General features: G+C 39.3%; 1 protein-coding gene across 6 annotated transcripts in view; it reads left to right on the top strand.

Annotated features, from left to right (window-relative positions):
* RALGAPB (Ral GTPase activating protein non-catalytic subunit beta) overlaps positions 1–18,507 on the top strand; it is an 87,967-nt gene that overhangs the window by 52,008 nt on the left and 17,452 nt on the right. For 5 of the 6 annotated variants that reach the window (XM_057701527.1, XM_057701526.1, XM_057701523.1 and 2 more), the window contains 6 exons: positions 344–526; positions 1,837–1,988; positions 7,156–7,343; positions 9,668–9,774; positions 11,373–11,525; positions 13,984–14,193. In XM_057701527.1, the coding sequence (XP_057557510.1) occupies positions 344–526; positions 1,837–1,988; positions 7,156–7,343; positions 9,668–9,774; positions 11,373–11,525; positions 13,984–14,193 (993 nt within the window). The remainder of the gene's footprint in view (positions 1–343; positions 527–1,836; positions 1,989–7,155; positions 7,344–9,667; positions 9,775–11,372; positions 11,526–13,983; positions 14,194–18,507) is intronic. The other variant, XM_057701528.1, reaches the window with a different exon arrangement.

Here is an 18,507-nt window from a genome sequence, read left to right as displayed (position 1 = left end):
GTTGGGTTAAGGAGCTTAAGAAATGTGCACATGTTCCATTGCCAGCTCTCCTTATGATCTGTGGCAGTGATGAGTAGCTGCACTCCAGGAGTTTAGGCTTTAGAACGTGAAAAAGTATGCTAAAATGAAATACTGTTTTAGAATGTGAATAATGCCCTCTTTTTATAGAGTAGTATATGATAGTACATCTGAAATGTTATGTTCTTCTATATTAATAATAGTTTAAAAAGCAAGGCTTCCTGTGGTGTGTCACATTCTGAGAGAGGCTGGGCCTCAGTGTAGAGGCTTTGACATTGGTACAGTGGTTCCTGGCTAACTGTGTTCACCATACGGATATGCTCAGGTGAAGGTGATGGTTGACTCAGGAGACCGGAAGCGAGCCATCAGTTCCGTGTGCAGCTACATTGTGTACCAGTGTAGTCGGCCAGCTCCTCTTCACTCCCGGGATCTGCACTCCATGATAGTGGCCGCTTTTCAGTGTCTCTGCGTCTGGCTGACAGAGCACCCTGATATGCTTGATGAAAAGGTTAGTTTACTAACCTTAGTAAACTTAGGTTTACTTAAACAGTAAATAGATCTTAGGTAAAACAATAAATAGAAACAAAAATGTATGTTGGGAAAATATCTTTTAAAAGAGAGTATCTAAATCTAAATACAACATTGCATACTTTAAGCTGAGTATGCTTGTTACATTTCAGGAGAAGACATGACCTGTTGAGCATAACTCAGCAACTGTCATTCATGCTTGTATGGCTGACCCTTGAGCAACATGGGGTTGCACTGTGTGGGTCCACTTACATGCAAATTTTTAAAAATATTAAATACTACACTATTACATGATTCATGATTGGTTGAACCGATGAATGTGGAACTGTGGATAAGGAGGAACCACATATATGGAGGGCCGCCTATAATTTTTATGTGGATTTCGACTGTACTGAGGGTCGACACCTCTGACCCCCATGTTGTTCAAGGGTCAACTGTATTTGGTTGCAAATTAACCCATAGAGAAATTCTTTTCAAAGATGGGGCTTTGAATAATTTATCTGTGAACTATCAAGATTGTTTTTTCTTGAAAGGATGGTAGCCTTGAGATAGCCACCAGGTACTTTGGTCACCTATCATCAAACCAAGAAGGGCAGTTGATAGCTAGGCTGCAAACCTAGAGCATGGCTTGTTTGTAAAGATTGCCTGTATCTAAAAATTTCTTTTCACGTGTTTCTTTCTTTTCAAGTAGACACAGATATTTAGGCTGCTTTCTCTACCATTGTTCCATGTAATACTTTTGTAATGGGAAGGCAGGCAGTTACAAAGAATTCACAGTGTAAATAAAAGAAAATTATAGAGAGCTTTACATAGTTTTTAAAAATAATGCTGTTGATTAAATCTTAGTCATTTTCATGATGACTTTTAAGGTTATGATACCAAAATTGCTTTAAAATATCAATAACTGATGAGCTTCCCTTTGGATAATGTAACGTGTTTTTAACCATCTAAGTGTAACTGAATTATTGTTACATCTCTTTCACTTGGGCTTTCATAATTTACAGTCCATGGTAATTTTACAAGAATTGTGACTGATAAAATTGAATTGAATTTATTATTACTTATTATCTAAATCTCTTACACTCAAATTTAGTTCTTTAAAGAAAAATTGGGGGGGGGGACTAGTTTTATTATATTAAATTATTATGAAGTTAATATGTACCTATTAAAGAAAATGAAAAATTAGAGTCCCACCACCAAAACATATCAGTATTGACACTTTGATGTATTGCCTTGACTTCTCATGAGATAGGTGTATTACAAAAGCTAATCTGCTTTTCCTTTTTCTAGGACTGTCTTAAGGAAGTGCTGGAGATTGTGGAACTGGGTATTTCAGGAAGCAAGTCCAAGAACAGTGAGCAGGAGGTCAAGTACAAAGGAGATAAGGAGCCAAACCCTGCATCTATGAGGGTAAAGGATGCTGCTGAAGCCACCCTAACATGGTATGAAAGTGACTGCACAGGGATTGTGCCGAAGAGTTAAATGGGATTAGATGTCATCCTATGTTGTTTCATCTCCTCTGCAGTTGTTCAGCATTAAGTGACATAACCCCATTTAGGATACTTTTTCTCCAGAAATAAAATGGAAAAGAAAATGTCTTGTTTTTTGGACCAAAGAAAACCAGGAACTTGAGACTGAGAGTTTGGGTCCTTGTTTTTCTATGCTGGTTGTCAGTAATTCAAGTCATATCATGTTATAGAGCTGGAAAGAATCTTGGAGAGCCTTACCCACCCCCTCACTTTGATGGCTGAGTCTAAAGACAGGATGTGTCTGTGGTCACACCATTAGGTCTCCTACTTGGCAGCTCAGTGGTTTGTATTCTCTGCTGCACCATTTATATTATGTATTATAGGTTCATTCGGCCAAGATATATAAAATTCTTCTTATGAACTGGTAATAGGATTGTAAAGATAAATCAGATTCAGTGACCATCCTCAAAGAGCTTCTTGTCCAGTAGGAAAGATAAGATGTGAACACAAATACCTATAATGTTAAATGGAAAGTAAATGCTCCAAGAGAAGAGGTACAAATGAAATGCTGGGGTGTTGGAAAGAGGAAATGAATACTTCCAAATTTGGGGAAATCAAAGTAAGATTCCTAAGGAAAATGACATTACCTGACCTTAGAGAATAGATAAAGTTTGAGCTATAAATCAGATTGCAGGGTGGTTAAGGCAGCAAAAGAAGACTCCTGTTTCAAGCATTTTGGTAGTGAAGGGACAGAGACAGGTTGGTATCTTGAGAAAGTAGCAGAGAGAATTGAAAGAGTTTGTGTTTGGCTGGTAAGTGAACAGAGTAGAAAGAGGGAAGAAAGGCAGTTTATCGACTGAATGGAAGAGGTAGGTGGAGAAGATTAGGTAGAATTGGTACAGATGGAAAGATGAGGCTTATGAAAGGGCATATATGGATGAGAACCCAGAACAACATAAAAGCAGGAAGGAGGAATGTCCAGTCAGTCTGGGTTGGCTCATCTCGGTCTCTTTAGTAAAGTGGTAGGTAGGACAGCTTGTAGAAGACTTGTATGTAAATCAGCCCTTACCAAGATCCCAGAATCTTTTATGAGTTCCGTGACCTGTTGATAACTTGGGGTATGCACAGTGAAGTTGGGTTTCAGTTCCCGATGGGCTTAGGTCATTCAGTAAAGTTTTAGAAACATACTTGCTTTAGTTCACTGCTCACTTTGCTAATGCTGGGCTTTCATTGACTTTGTGGAGGTTTGGCTAATTGCTAGAAAATCAGAAAAATGGGATTGAGTACTAGAAATAATAAAAGTCCAGAGAGAAGACCATGTGTGGGCTGGGGTGGACTTAAAAGCATTATTAAAAAACTAAGATTTGCTGTGTACCTTAAAGAGTAAGAGGAATATGGAGAAGGGGGGAAGGATGTTTCTCACTGGGACTCTGCATTATATAAAAATAAGTTTGCTCCATCCTAGCCTGGATGGGACATTCCGTTGAGAATATGATTGGCAGCAAGGACTGAATATGAGCTTGGAATGAGTAGAGAGTCAGGGATGCTTCCCCCTAACCTAGCCAGCAGCAGTTATCTAGGTGGCTCATCTGTCTTCTTTCTGCTGGCAATTTTACGAAAGGCGTCTTCAGTTTAAGTCTTGAAGAGGGTCCTGAAGAGTCATCATGAAACATATCCAAACCCAATTTTTTCTGTTTCCTCACAATTACAGTTTTACGTCAGTATCATTGCTGTTTTCCAGTTATGCAAACACAAAAACTGCCTTTTTTCTGATGTATCTCTGCTTTATCTGTCATTCCCCATATGAAGCTATTCTGGTGGCTGAGTCCAATAGACTTTACTTTTGAAAGTATTTCCTCCATTCCTGCTAACCCCAGATAGCATTCCCAGTCCAGGCCCTTCTCACCTCTTCCCTGATTGCCCTGTTTTGTCTCCTACCCTCTTCGTTTTGCGCTCTGTTGCTGATCTCATCATTTTAGGTGCTGTGCTCATTCTGCTGCTTGAGTGATTGAAAACCGAATAGATTGCTGCCATATGGTATGCAATTTTTTTGGTCTCGTTTTCAAGGCTCTCCTTGGGTCCACACTCAAACTGTCTGATCTTTCCCAGCACATCCCTTCTGCCACAACTGGCAGCCACTTGTGGCTGTGACGTGCACATATTCATACCTGCCTATATGCTTCCCCTGGGTTTTAGGTCTTCCCTCTTCTCCTCTTGGCTACATCCTCCATTGTTCAGTGCTCACATCACATCACATCACATCACATGCACTGCCTCCATGGACCTTCTTTGGTCATTCTGCTTCTTTTCCGCACCTCTGTGCTCATTCAGTCTGACCCTACCACACTGCATGAATTCTGTAGTGTCATGATCATACCTGGTTGTATTTGATATATGCTAGTGTTATCTCCCCAACCTGGGTAGAGGCCATGTTTCCGTCTTCACACCCCTCACAGTGCTGAGGACACAGGAGATAGTTATGGAATGCAGAGCAGCTGGTTGGTGTTTTTCCCCTTGTTGTATTATATGCATTAGGACTCTTGGAAGTGCTTTCAGCAGCCCCTCTGCTTAGTCACCTTAAAGACTTATTTACCAAGTTATTTAGCCTTTAATTTTGGGACACTTTAACCCCCAAGGTTGCCCATTTCATTTTTACTGTTAAAAACTTGATGTTTACATTGAGCTGAAATCTCTCCCACTTTAACTTCTACCCGTTAGTTCTGTTTCAAACTTTTGACAATGAAACGCTGTTTTCAGAGGAGTGGTGATACCTGAAGACAGCGCTCGTGTTCTTTCTGATTTATTTCTGCCAGTACCTTCAACTATTTTTCATATGACAGGGATTTAAAGTACCTTTATCATCCTGGTCATTTTCCTTTCAATGGCATAGGTTTGGTTATGTACCTCTTTAAAGGTTAATAACCTTTAAACTCTATAGAATATATTTTCATTAAAGTGTACTTGGAGACTGCATTGGGTTTTCACGAACCTGGTGATTTGTACTAAGTCAACTAAGATCTTAGAGGCTTTTTTAACATATTTACCTTTTGTCTTTCTCATCCTGTACTTATTTGTTTGGGGGTATTTGGATGTAATGTACAGAATTTTACATTTAAACTTGAAATTTCTTTATGTAAGATCTATCTCATTATTTTTAATCTTTTAAGATTCTTTTGGATCCCAACTCTTATTCTGATATATTAACTCCATGGCTCAACTTTTGGTCAACTACAGATTTAATGAGCCTACCCTGTGTGTCCTAACCAAAAACACTGATAAAAATATTGAACAGGGACTTCCATGGTGGTCCAGTGGTTAAGACTCCACTTCTACTGCTAGGGGCATGGGTTCTATCCCTGGTCAGGGAAGACGCGTTATGCTGTGCAGGATGGCCAAAAAAATAAATGGTTAGTTCTTAAAAAAAAAAAAAAAATTTTTTTTTGAACGGAGAAAGACTCAAAAAGCACATGATAAGAGGCTTCCCTTCAGGTTCTCAGGGATTTTTAAATCTTGTCTGTAAGTTTATAATGCTACACTGCCAAATACTTGCATGTCTTGATTTCAGAGATATTTCTCTGCCTTTCCAGTCTAGTTATTATCAAGAAGAGAAAATGTGGTTATGTTGGTGTGATTTGATCTTAGTGACTATTCCCTTGCCATCAACCTATTTGATAGTGTCTTAGAATCTTGCATGGAGCATAAGCTCACATGGTCCATAAGCTTTGTGACAACCATCTCTGTCCCACATTAGAAAACCCACATTTTCCCATTACTGGTCTCCTGGTTTTCCACAAATTCTTGGGCATGAATTCATCATGAAATTCTCCTGGTCCTTAAAATTCTTAGATTGTCCTCCTCCTAGGAGGAAAGAAAATGGAAGGAAAGTATCTGTTGAGCAATGTTGACTTCTATTATCGAGAGATTTGGGTTCAAGCATTAGAGTGAAAGAGGGAGAGGATTGCGATGAGGAAAGTGGTATTGGGGAATACTAATTTTCCAAATGAGTTGTATATGAAGGATCAGGTTTAGGACCACAAGGTAAAATCTTTAAGTTTTCTTAACAAGGTTCTTTCTGTGTTTCAGTTTCTTAATTATAAAATGGGAATAATAATGGTACCTATCTCATAGGGTTGTTATGATAACTAAATAAAATAATGTGTGTAAAGTAGTTAGACCTGGCACATGGTAAGTGGTATGTGTAAGCTATTACTATTATGTGTTGGGCATGCAGAAATCTCTGTGGATATAAACATTGTGGAATGTTAAGATGATCAATTGAATTCCAGTTTATAAAGCATTTTTTCTTATATATTCTCGTTTAATAACTACAACAGTTCTGTGAGATGTAACTGATAGTGCATCAAGTTCCTCATCTGTAAAATGATGATATTGATTCATGGCCACGCAGTGAGAAGTCAGTAGGCCCTGGTTTCTGGTCCCTCGATGATCACTTATCTCTTCTGAGCCTGAGTTTCCTTGTTTGAAAAGTTGAGGGGGTTTGGCTGATCTTTGGATCCTTTTCTAGGTCTAGGGTGCTTTAGCATTATCCTGAAATGTATCTTTAGGAGCTTCATGATTTGGAGGTATGATTAGTCAGGTTCCCTGGGTAGCAGACTTTGAGAGAGAGAAATTTGCTTGCAAGAAGTTTATTGGAAAGTGCTCTGAGGATCAAGCCTTGTGGGGGAATGAATGAAGTAGGTTTGAGCAGAGGGAAGACCTAAACTGTGACGTATTTGCAACAAAGAGCTCTGGAGCTGGCCTGACCCTTCAGGATTCTCTCATGTTGGGTCCCGAGGGCTGGGACTTTATACCTGTGCATCAGCAATTCATTGGATGTGAACTTCCCAGGAGGAAGCTGTGATCTTGAGTGAAGTGGTTCTCATTGACCTCTCCTGGACTCAGCTGAAAGCTCTGGCCACTATCTTCCTGCATCTGGGGGAAGGGGTCTTTCAGTCTTGGAGAGGGAGATCTGGACAGCACACCACGGCATCCACCACAGGGAGTAAATCTGACTCTCAAAGAGGAAGCATGGCTGTGGTCAAATAAATCCAAAAGAACAGAAGGACAGATTGATGCATGAGGTAAACGTAAATAAGACTTTCCTTTGGGGATTAACTGTTATCTTTTGCATTCTCCGTAGTATTATGCAGTTGCTTGGCGCATTTCCTTCTCCCAGTGGTCCTGCCTCTCCCTGTAGTCTGGTGAATGAGACCACTTTGATTAAATACTCCAGACTGCCAACCATAAACAAGCATAGTTTCCGGTACTTTGTCTTGGATAACAGTGTCATCCTGGCAATGCTGGAGCAACCTCTTGGAAATGAACAGAGTAAGTTTCAGCACTTTGGGCTTTTTCCACTGCTAAATCAGCATGTTCATCAGTATTAGCAGGCTGTTTTCCAGCATCAGGGGAGGAAAAACTGCAAATTCTAAGTGATTTTGCATTTGTCAAAAAGTCTTCTAGTTGATGAGAGAATAGCAACTGAAAAATAGAGGGTCAGAAAATGCAATATACATATTAAATAGAATCTTTTAGAGGCTCTTTATGTATATCCATTAGAAAAGAGCTCCGTGGTTTTATAGAAAGTTTATTTTGGTGGGATATTTTCTGTTTACTGTGTATAAAAATCATTATGACTCTTCCTTCCTTCTTGAACTTTGGATCCTGCCCTTGTCCTTTCCCGCCCCTCACTCCACATTGTTCTTTATCATTTATTGATGCCACCCAAACAGGCTGGAAATTGGAGGGATCATCTTTGCCTGCTCCTTCCTTTTACTCCCTTATGTAGTTGGTTTCCAAGTTTCTACCCCCCTAGTGACTTTGGAGTCTTCTTTTCTCTGCATCCCTCCCAATATAGCCAAATGCAGGACTTTACTATTTCTACCTAGATTATTGCAGTTGCTTCCTACCTTATCTGATTCTCCCTCCTTCCAGTCCCACAATTTGTTACCCTTACCTCCTACTTGCTGCCACCATTGCATTCAGATCTGACCATGCCAGGGCCCTCCTGAAAATCCGTTAGTGATTTTCCATTGACAGAACATACACTGCTTTCTTCCCCTCTTTCCCCCACTTACAAACCATATCAAGGTGTGTGATTACTACTGCAGTGCAGGCTACTCAAAGTACGTTTTTTTCTATGGTAATTGGAATCAGCCAGTATGTAAAGGAAGCATATTCTTAGAGAGACCCTTGATGCTGGGAAGGTGAGGGAAAGTGAAGGTTACAAATCTTTGGACTTATAGGGACCCAGGGAATCACCTAGCATACAGTTCCCTCATTTACAGATGAAGAAACTGGGGCTCAGAGAGGATATGTGACTTGTCCAGGGTTACTTGAGAAGTATATGGTATGACCAGGACTAGAGTTCAAATTTTTGAACCTCATACTGTCTTTGTTATTGTTGCCCCACAGTGATAGGATTTTCTTAGTGATTAAAGACTTACCTTCTTACTTTTGCAAATGTGTAAAGGGTCTTAGAGTCCCATGCAGATCCTATAGGTAGGATCTCATAAATCCGTGAAATGAAATGAGACGTTTCCCAGTGGTTCGGAGATGAGTGAATACCATGACAGGTTTCCTTCATGTTGTGGTAAGATATAGTGACTTTAATATGAAATAGGTGAAGCCTTTAGTCATTGCCCAGCTCCAGAAGCACTGGTTCCAAGTCTTTCCTGCAGGTACCTGATCCTTCTCTACCTTAGACCTGGGAATTGCTTGACTTTCTTCCCTGGCTTGTGCCGATTACCCATGGTTCCTCTGGCTTCCCACTCCTAAGCCACCTGCTAAAGAGTGTAAAATCCCAGTATCCCCTCCAGGTTCCCTGGCCTGAGGGGTAAGTGTCAACCCTTTTCCAGACTTTTAAAGACTCCTCTACTCTCATTCTAAGTAATTTCATTGCTTTGGAAGTCTACCAAGAATATAAACAATTGGGATTTTATAGATGTACAAGGACATTTTAATGGTTCATTGTAATAGTTAATCACAGAAGTGAGAGAGAGGTTTGAACAAGTTTGACTCCTACACTAGAGCCAAAAGAAGGGAGTAGGAAGAAGGATCTGGATAGTCAGGACGTCAGTCCTTAGTTCTTTACCCCTCTTCTTACTGCCCCTGAATGGTGCTGGGATGAAAACAGTGCCTGCCTGTGGTGGGCAGTGGTTCACAAAGGCATGGGTGAGTGTAACAGCAGCATCGCAAGTAGCGAGCCTGTCCTCTGCACGTAGGTCATTCCCAACACTGAAAGTTAAGAGTATTTGCTAGGATAGTGTTTCCCAAAAATGTGTATGTGTACTGCTGGAGGTATGTGAGATGATGTTTGGTCATATGTCGGTGAACATTATTTTATGTATTTTTAAACGTGTTTTAAAAATATATAATTAGCATACCAGAATTCATGGTTTTCCTTTTAAGATAGAAATATATAATTTCCTTAAAAATTTTTAAGTTTAAAAAAAAGGGAAGAAGGTGGTTGATATAAGATAATAGTAACAGTGGTACATGGATATGGAAGAATCCACAAGGTGGTTTACGAAGGATAAAAGTTAAGGAAGCACTGTGCTAGGACTTTGATCATTAGAGGCTCTAAAATTGACAACAGGTGTATTTTATATGTTGTCGGAAATAAAAACTTTTCCACCAACATTTTATTCTAGATGATTTTTTCCCCTCTGTCACTGTACTGGTCCGGGGAATGTCTGGAAGACTTGCTTGGGCACAACAACTTTGCCTTTTACCCAGAGGAGCAAAAGCAAATCAGAAGGTAACCATCTGAAGTTACAGGGAAGTGACTAGGAGTGAGTGTGTGCGCTTGCATGTTTGTGTGTGTTGTGATTTAAAGTTAAATAATATTCCAACAAAAATTACAGATAAAATAGATATTTTTGATCCTAGCTAGATTCTCAGTCAGTGAGTTCACATCAGAATCATCCTAGGAGTCTAGAATTCCAGGTGCACTGAAATACTCTTTAAAGACATCTTCAAGGCAGGTGTATTTTCAAAAAGCTTTCCAGGTGACTCAGACATCCACTTACAATTAAGAACTGTTCTGAACAGTGACCCTAATTTTTTTCATGCAGTGTTAAATATAATAAAATTTAGATACACGCCATTGTGAAAAAAAAATTGGCCAGATCCTTGATGTCTCTGGCAACAGTACTTAGTTTCAAATTGTTTCATATAACTGTATAATTGGTAATATGCTGTATAATTTTTTTAATGTGCTTTATAATTTAATGAAATCTTTCTTTGGGGTGGCACAGTTTATTTTCTTTATAACAGTTGTAATTATGTGAATAAAATTTGCTCATGGGAGGAAGTTGGAAAATTCAGATAATAAAGAAGACATTTTAAATTCCTTGTGCTCTCACTCTCCAGAAGTGGATGGCCACTGTTAATATTTTAGTGGCTTTCCTTCTGATCTTTTTTTCCTTTCTGTACATAACACGTATATAGAATTTTAGTCATTTTTGTATACTGCTCTTTTCACTTATCACATTATAAGCTTTTACTTGTTACTAAAAATTCTTTAAAACATAACAATAAAATTTTACCCGCATTTAAGAGAGACACTTATAAAATTAGAGCACATGCCTAAAACAATGTAACGTTCTAGATGTCTCTGTTAGATGAGATGTGTTTGCTGTGAGCACACCCCTGTTTTCTCCTGGTGGTGTCATGACGTTCACATTCTGTCAGCAGCACTGTGTAAGCCACTGAAGTCCATTAAAGACTGAGGCGGAAGGAGATCAGGAAAGGCACTAAAACTGTTTGATAGTTTAATATGTGCCATGTATTTTTTTATTTAATCCATGCAACAGTCTTGTGATGGGTTAGTTCCATTTTTCAGGTGTGAAAACGGAAGTCACACAGCTGATTTATATTAAAGCAGGGATTTGGAGCCATGAAGACCTAGATTGGGTGCCATACTTTTTCAGTTAAGCCATGCTGAGATTCTAATTATTGAATTCACTGTCTAGAGATGTCCAGGGGATGTTAACTTGTACTTTATTTTATGGAATGATTCGAGAGCCCTTGGGGAAGAAGAAAGTTTGAGCCTTGAGCTCTGAAATGCCTTATCTATTGGCTTACCACTGAATATGGAAGATTCAGGCCTGATGCAGTAGAGGTCCGTAACCCATTTATTAGTCACAAAAACCTATCATAAGTTGATGAACATTTTTATAAACATAAAATAGAGTACACTGGTACCTTTACCATTAGTGGTAGTATTTGCAGATTCTTACTGAGTTTCTGTGTCATATAATCCTAGGGAAACACAGGCATCTAAGAGACCAAGGAAATATATGTCATTTCAGATGGCACCAAATGTAGTAAACATAATGTTATTTGTTTTAACAGATTTTTGTGCCTGAACCTCGTCCAGTTCCTAAAAATGATGTTGGATTTAAATATACTGTGAAACATCGACCATTTCCTGAAGAGGTGGATAAGATTCCTTTTGTGAAAGCAGATCTGAGCATTCCAGATTTGCATGAAATCGTCACTGAAGAAGTAAGATAAATTGTTATCAGCTGTTGTTAAGAGAATGACTATGAACATTCTTAAACAACTTCTGTGGTCGAGACACTGCCGTTCTTTGGTATTCTTGGAGGTGATTCATAAGATGACCTGTTTGTCATCCAGGAGGTTACCATGTAGTAAGACAAATACAGCTTGTGGCTGATTGAAAGAAACTGGACATATCTTTTCGTTTCTTTTTTTTTTTTTTAAGATTTATTTATTTATTTATTTATTTTATTTTTGACTGTGTTGGGTCTTTGTTGCTGTGCACAGGCTTTCTCTAGTTGTGGAGAGCGGGGGCTAGTCTTTGCTTCTCATTGCAGTGGTTTCTCTTGTAGCGGAGCACGGGCTCTAGGTGTGCAGGCTTCAGTAGTTGTGGTGCTTGGGTTCAGTAGTTGTGGCTCACGGGCTTAGTTGCTCGAGGCATGTGAGATCTTCCAGGCCCAGGGATCAAACCCATGTCCCCTGCATTGGCAGGCAGATTCTTAACCACTGCACCACCAGGGAAGCTCCAAACTGGACATATCTTATAGAGGTGGCACTGGGCTGCCTGGGCTGGTCTGTGGTTTCAATAGTGTGGTGATATGATAAGATTCTAGTTGAGGATATTTGGAGAAGAGAGACCAGTTCAGAGACGGTTATGACAATCCAGGCAAGGGATGGGAAGGACTACCTTATGGATGGTGGGAGTTTAAATATATGGCATGTCTTGTAGAGGTAGATCCACACAGTCTGGGATTGAAGAGGGAAGGAAAAGAGCCGAAAAACTTTAGATTTAAGGCTTGAGTGACAAAGATAATGGACATATAGACATTAGGAAGAGGACAGGTTTGGGAAAATGGGAGAAAATTATTTGGTTTTAGATTAATTTAAGTACTTAGCTAGATTAAATAAATGATTGCTTAGATCAAGAGAAGAATTTTAAGAAATGGAAAACAGGTATCTCAGGGCATGAGAGAATAGAAGGGCAGGAGTGAAGACTGCCTGCAACATCAAATGCTAGAGAGAAAAGGGAGAAGGAGCACTAAGATGAGGCCCCTGGATTTTGTCATGAAATGTCAGTGACCTTTGAGAGCAGGTCCAAAGGAGTATTAAAGTGTAAAGGTCTGGAGAATGAGTGGTGAATGAGGAAAAGGCAGTGAATATAAACTACACTGTTACTGTTAGCAGTAAAGGAAAGGGTACAGAGCGGAAGATAGTGTAAGGAAATAGCCTTAGCTGAGGAAAGGCAGGGCTAGTTTTTCTTTTTCTCTCTTTTTTTTTAATTCAAGAAGAATTAGAGGTGGAAGGAGGCAGTGGAGAAGAGTCTGCACCTGCTAACCCTGTAAAGTGGGCTGGGGACATGATAAGTAATAGAGAAAGGCCCTGGAGGCAGTAGGGTCAAGAATCTGTGAGTCTAGAAGAGGGACACTTCTAATAAGACAGGAGAAACGAGAGGGTAGGTGAAGGTTCAGAGACATAGAGAGGCGGAAAGGAGGGAAATTGAAGCAGCTTCTGTAAATTTTAATCTTAGTTCTTAGCAGTGAAATAGGGAAGCAAAGATGATTCTTAAAATTGTCAGGCAGCCCAGCTAGGTTTAAGTAGTGTCATCTGTAGTGAAGTTACTTAACTCTGCTGACTTTCTTCAAAAGTCCTTGGTATCCGGAGGAATAAGTAAAAAATTTGAATGATGTGGAGATTGGCCAGGTGAATAAGAAGGCATAGGGAACAACATAGCCATTTTATATGCTTAGAAGAGGGTATTAAAATGTCAGGTGTGGGGATTTAGTTTTGGTTGGGAAGTAGATGAAGCCAGAAGGATCCTAATGGCTTGGGGAAACCTGGGGAGGGGTTTTTTGCCTCACAGTGATAGTAAAGGGAGAGTAGGGGTATGGGTGAGCTGTAGGAAAGGAATTTCAGAATTGTAGCTGTTGAAAGCACAGCACATCTGAGGAACAAAGTGTGTCATGGATGGCCAGAGTCATGAAGGTTGAGGAACATAAGCCAGGTTGTTTTTCCACCAAAGAGGATGGAATTTTAAATAGGATGGATCAGAGGGGAAGCAGAGGTAACTCCAAAAGTATAGCAACTAATGCATATGGTTGTGGACTTTAAACGTGAGAGGATCACTGAAGGATAAAGATGGACAGGGATCTGGCAGAGAGCAGCACCTCTGCCCCTCTTCTTGCCAGTGTGAAGGGAGGCAGAGACAGAATGGTTTCACTTACAGCGAGGAGATAAAGGAGCAATTTTTGAGGCTGTGGGGACATGTTTTGTGTATTTGTTTTAATTTGAAAGTATTTGCTTGGTTGTGTGCTCTTGGTTGTACTAAATTGAAACTCAGTGTTGATCACTGAAAATTATCTTTGTTTATTTTGTTGTTTGTAGTTTTATTTTCATTTAAAACTTAAGATTAATGCTATTACTTTTATGATAACTCCAAAAAAATGAAATGTTCTGTTTATTTCAGTTAGAAGAGAGACATGAAAAATTAAGGAATGGCATGGCCCAGCAGATTGCTTATGAAATACACCTTGAACAACAAAGTGAGGAGGAATTGCAGAAGAGAAGTTTTCCTGATCCAGTTACAGACTGTAAGCCCCCACCTCCCGCCCAGGAATTCCAAACAGCACGCCTTTTCCTTTCACACTTTGGATTTTTGTCCTTAGAAGCATTGAAGGTAATTTTTATAAACTTTTATTATGAGTAAATATATTCATAAATTAACATTCAACTGATGATAGCTAAAGCATTTTTGTGACAATAGAAGGAATTTAAAAACACAAAAACTGTTTAAAACCTACCCTTCATACAAGGAAATGAAATTCTGTGATGCTGTAGGTTACAATATGAGCTCCAAGACAGTTTTCCCATGAATATTATTCAGCGTTCTGTCTGAGAGGACTGCTTTGATAATATATCCACCTCTGAATTTTCCTAGGTAACGTAGGACTCACATCACACGTATTAATGAAATCTATAGATAATTAGAAAAAAGAATCTTACAAATCTTCCCCAGTAAACTTTATTACTGAAAGCATGGGCTACAATTGACTCTGCTCTTTTATACCACTTTTAAAAAGGAACAAGTGTAAGCACTTCTTACATTGTGCAGTTTCTGAGCTCAGGCTGTCCAGGTTTATGTCCTGGCGTCACTACCTGCCAGCTGTGTGATCTTGGACAAGTTGCCCAACTTTTCTTTTTTTTTTTTAAATTTATTTACTTATTTATTGGCTGTGTTGGGTCTTCGTTGCTGCACACGGGCTTTCTCTAGTTGCGGATTGTGGGGGCTACTCTTCATTGTGGCACACAGGCTCCTCATTGCCGCGGCTTCTCTTGTTGCAGAGCACAGGCTCTAGGTACGTGGGCTTCATTAGTTGCGGCACACAGGCTCAACAGTTGTGGCGCACAGGCTCAGTAATTGTGGCACACAGGCTTAGTTGCTCTGCGGCATGTGGGATCTTCCTGGAGCAGGGATCGAGCCCATGTCCCCTGCACTGGCAGGTGGATTCTTAACCACTGCGCCACCTAGGAAGTCCTGCCCAACTTTTCTGAGTCTTAGTTCCTCAGCTGTGAAATAGGGGTGATAAGGGTATCCATCTCATTGTGACCATGCAGGTGTTTCATGTAGTACGTAGTGCAAAGTCAGCCAGCCTTGTAAGGTAAATATTGCCATTACTCTTAATTCCATTAAAACAATTTTACAAGGGAAATGATGGTATCTCTGCTTCACGGGTGTGGCAACAGGGCCTCAGAAATGTGAAATAGCTTCCCTGAATGTGGATTTAGAGTTTGTACTAAGGCCTGTTTGTTTCGAAAAGCACAACGGAAGATTGCCAGGCAAGAAGTTGCTTATTGCGCAAGTTGCCCCCTGCCCTTACTCTCTAGCAGCTACTTGGTTAAAGGCCATTTAACTTTTAGAGAAAGCAGAGGGGAACATTGCTGTCTGAGTTTGGATTTCAGCATGTAAATGAAAAATATTCTATGCTGTAGGAAATTGAGTTAGTGGTGGAGAGTAACAAAAACTCCTAAAATGCAGAAGAGAAAGAGGAAAATAATGAGAAATACGGTGATAAACATGGAATGCCAGGAACAAGGTACAACCTACAAGTGATTAGTGGTATTCCTAGTGGAGAAAATTGAACAGAGTAGAAGCAGTAAATAAAAATATACTTGAAGAAAATATTACATCCTGTGGACTGAAGGGAGACAAGAAGAGCCCTAACAGCCCTGTCCCTGAAACTGCAGTTTTCCTTTCATGTTATCCGTTCAAGTTGAAATTTTTAACCTTTCAAGAAAAATAATTCTCCTGCTTTCTCATCTGGTTCAGAACATAGGAAAAAGTCAGAAAGTAACCTGGTTTATTTTATGAATCTTAGCATATCTCTAACTTAAAACCTGACAGCACACACATACAGAAAAACTGTAAACCAGTCTTTACTTGTTAATATATGTGCAGAAGTATTAAGGAGAATGCTAGTAAAACTGAATTCAGCATGTTAAACAAATTAACTTCTATAACCAAGTAAAGTTTATCCTAGGAACTCAAGAAGAGTCAGATACTGGTAAATATTAGTAAAGTTATTAAGAAAATAACTTGATCCTATTAGCAGATCAGTCATTAAAACAACTAGTCAATATTCAATAGAATAAAATTGTCTGATTTTTTAAAAAATGAATAAACAAAAACCCAAAAACTTAGTCAGGGCCAGTAATGTAGATCTTTGTAAATGGCAGCCCATTTAGAAAATGAGGGTGGGACATGAGGAAATGAAACTAGAGCCACGCTTTGTTAAAATCAGAGGTAAAGGATATCTGCCTTGGCCACTGTTTAACATTGAGAGTTAATGAAAAATTATTTTAATTTTTAAATAATTATAGATTAACAGAAAGTTTTTAAAAAAATGTTCAGGGCTTCCTGGGTGGCGCAGTGGTTAAGAATCCGCCTGACAATGCAGAGGTCACGGGTTCGATCCTAGCTCCAGGAAGATCCCACATGCCGCAGAGCAACTAAGCCCGTGTGCCAAAAAAAAAAAAAAAATGTTCAGGGAGGTTCCCCCAATGGGTAACATCTTACATAACGATAGTATAATATCAAAACCAGGAAGGTCAATGAAATATTAAAAGAAACTAAATAAGAGGCAAAAACCATTGGAAAGGAAAAGACAGTTCCCAGGTAATATGATTTCTAATTAGACAACCATACAAGAATCAATACGATGTTTAAAAGTAAATGAGAGTTAAGATCACTACACATAAAGTACAGATATTAATGACTATAGCTGTAATATCCAGTTAGAAATAGGATGCAGAAATACCTCAGTTACAACTGCAATATTGATAGAAATTCTAACAAAATGTATTAGCAAAAATACAGACCTAGAGGAAAAAACTTTCTAAACTTTCCTAGAGGAAAATGCTTTTAAGAGATATAAAATATGTGCATGTTATGTTCCTGAATTAGAAGATCACCCAGAAGAATAAGCTGATGAGATAGCTTATTTTAAAAAAAAAAAAAAAAAAAAAAGAGGAGCCTTTGTCCAATAAGATGTATTGTAGCATGCTGCAGGTCTACAGTTCCTTATCCATTATTTCAAAGTGAAAAATGAAAACCAGAAGTTTTTTGTATGTTTGTAGAAAATTCATTTAGTGGAAAAATTTGATCTAAATTGATGCGAGGCTATTTGTAGTCTTTACTTATTTCATAGGGTGAATACTCTTCTGTTTGACTGCAGAAATAGTAATGTCTTTGATGTTAGGGTGTTGCCTCAGCCCTTGTTAGGGATGTTACATAATGGGCTAGAAGACCAGTCTCAGTGTCTTTGCTAATATAGAAAAGAGTAATCCTTGCCGTCTCTGGGGGATGCTTTCCTGAAAAATATCATGGGTGGCACATCCTGCTGGGCAAGATCAAGATCTCAAAGAAGATAAGGGATTGGGGGGAAACAAAACAAAAAATGCCTTAAAGAAATTAATAGACTATTTTTTTTTTTATTTTTTTGGGGGTACACCAAGTTCAGTCATCTGTTTTTATACACATATCCCCGTATTCCCTCCCTTCCTTGACTCCCCCCGCCTCGAGTCCCCCCCACCCTCCCCGCCCCAGTCCTCTAAGGCATCTTCCATCCTCGAGTTGGACTCCCTTTGTTATACAACAACTTCCCACTGACTATCTATTTTACAGTTGGTAGTATATATATGTCTGTGCTACTCTCTCGCTTCGTCTCAGTTTCCCCTTCACCCCCCGCCCCCTCCCATACCTTGAGTTCTCCAGTCCATTCTCTGTATCTGCATCCTTGTTCTTGTCACTGAGTTCATCAGTACCAATTTTAGATTCCGTATATGTGAGTTAGCATACAATATTTGTCCTTCTCTTTCTGACTTACTTCACTCTGTATGACAGACTGTAGTTCTATCCACCTCATTACATATAGCTCCATCTCATCCCTTTTTATAGCTGAGTAATATTCCATTGTGTATATATGCCACATCTTCTTTATCCATTCATTTGTTGATGGGCATTTAGGTTGCTTCCATGTCCTGGCTATTGTAAATAGTGCTGCAATAAACATTATGGTACAAGTTTCTTTTGGGATTATGGTTCTTTGGGTATATGCCCAGTAGTGGGATGACTGGATCATATGGTAGTTCTATTTGTAATTTTTTAAGGAACCTCCAAATTGTTTTCCATAGTGGCTGTACCAACTTACAGTCCCACCAACAGTGCAGGAGAGTTCCCCTTTCGCCACACCCTCTCCAACGTTTGTTGTTTCCAGATTTTATGATGATGGCCATTCTGATCGGTGTGAGGTGGTACCTCATTGTGGCTTTGACTTGCATTTCTCTGATGATTAGTGATGTTGAGCATCTTTTCATGTGTTTGTTGGCCATCTGTATGTCTTCTTTGGAGAAATGTCTATTTCGGTCTTCTGTGCATTTGTGGATTGGGTTATTTGCTTTTTTGGTATGAAGCTGCATGAGCTGCTTGTATATT

The sequence above is a fragment of the Hippopotamus amphibius genome, chromosome 12 (assembly GCF_030028045.1).
Source record: "Hippopotamus amphibius kiboko isolate mHipAmp2 chromosome 12, mHipAmp2.hap2, whole genome shotgun sequence".
NCBI classification, from domain to species: domain Eukaryota; kingdom Metazoa; phylum Chordata; class Mammalia; order Artiodactyla; family Hippopotamidae; genus Hippopotamus; species Hippopotamus amphibius.
This window is presented reverse-complemented; position numbering and strand designations above follow the sequence as displayed.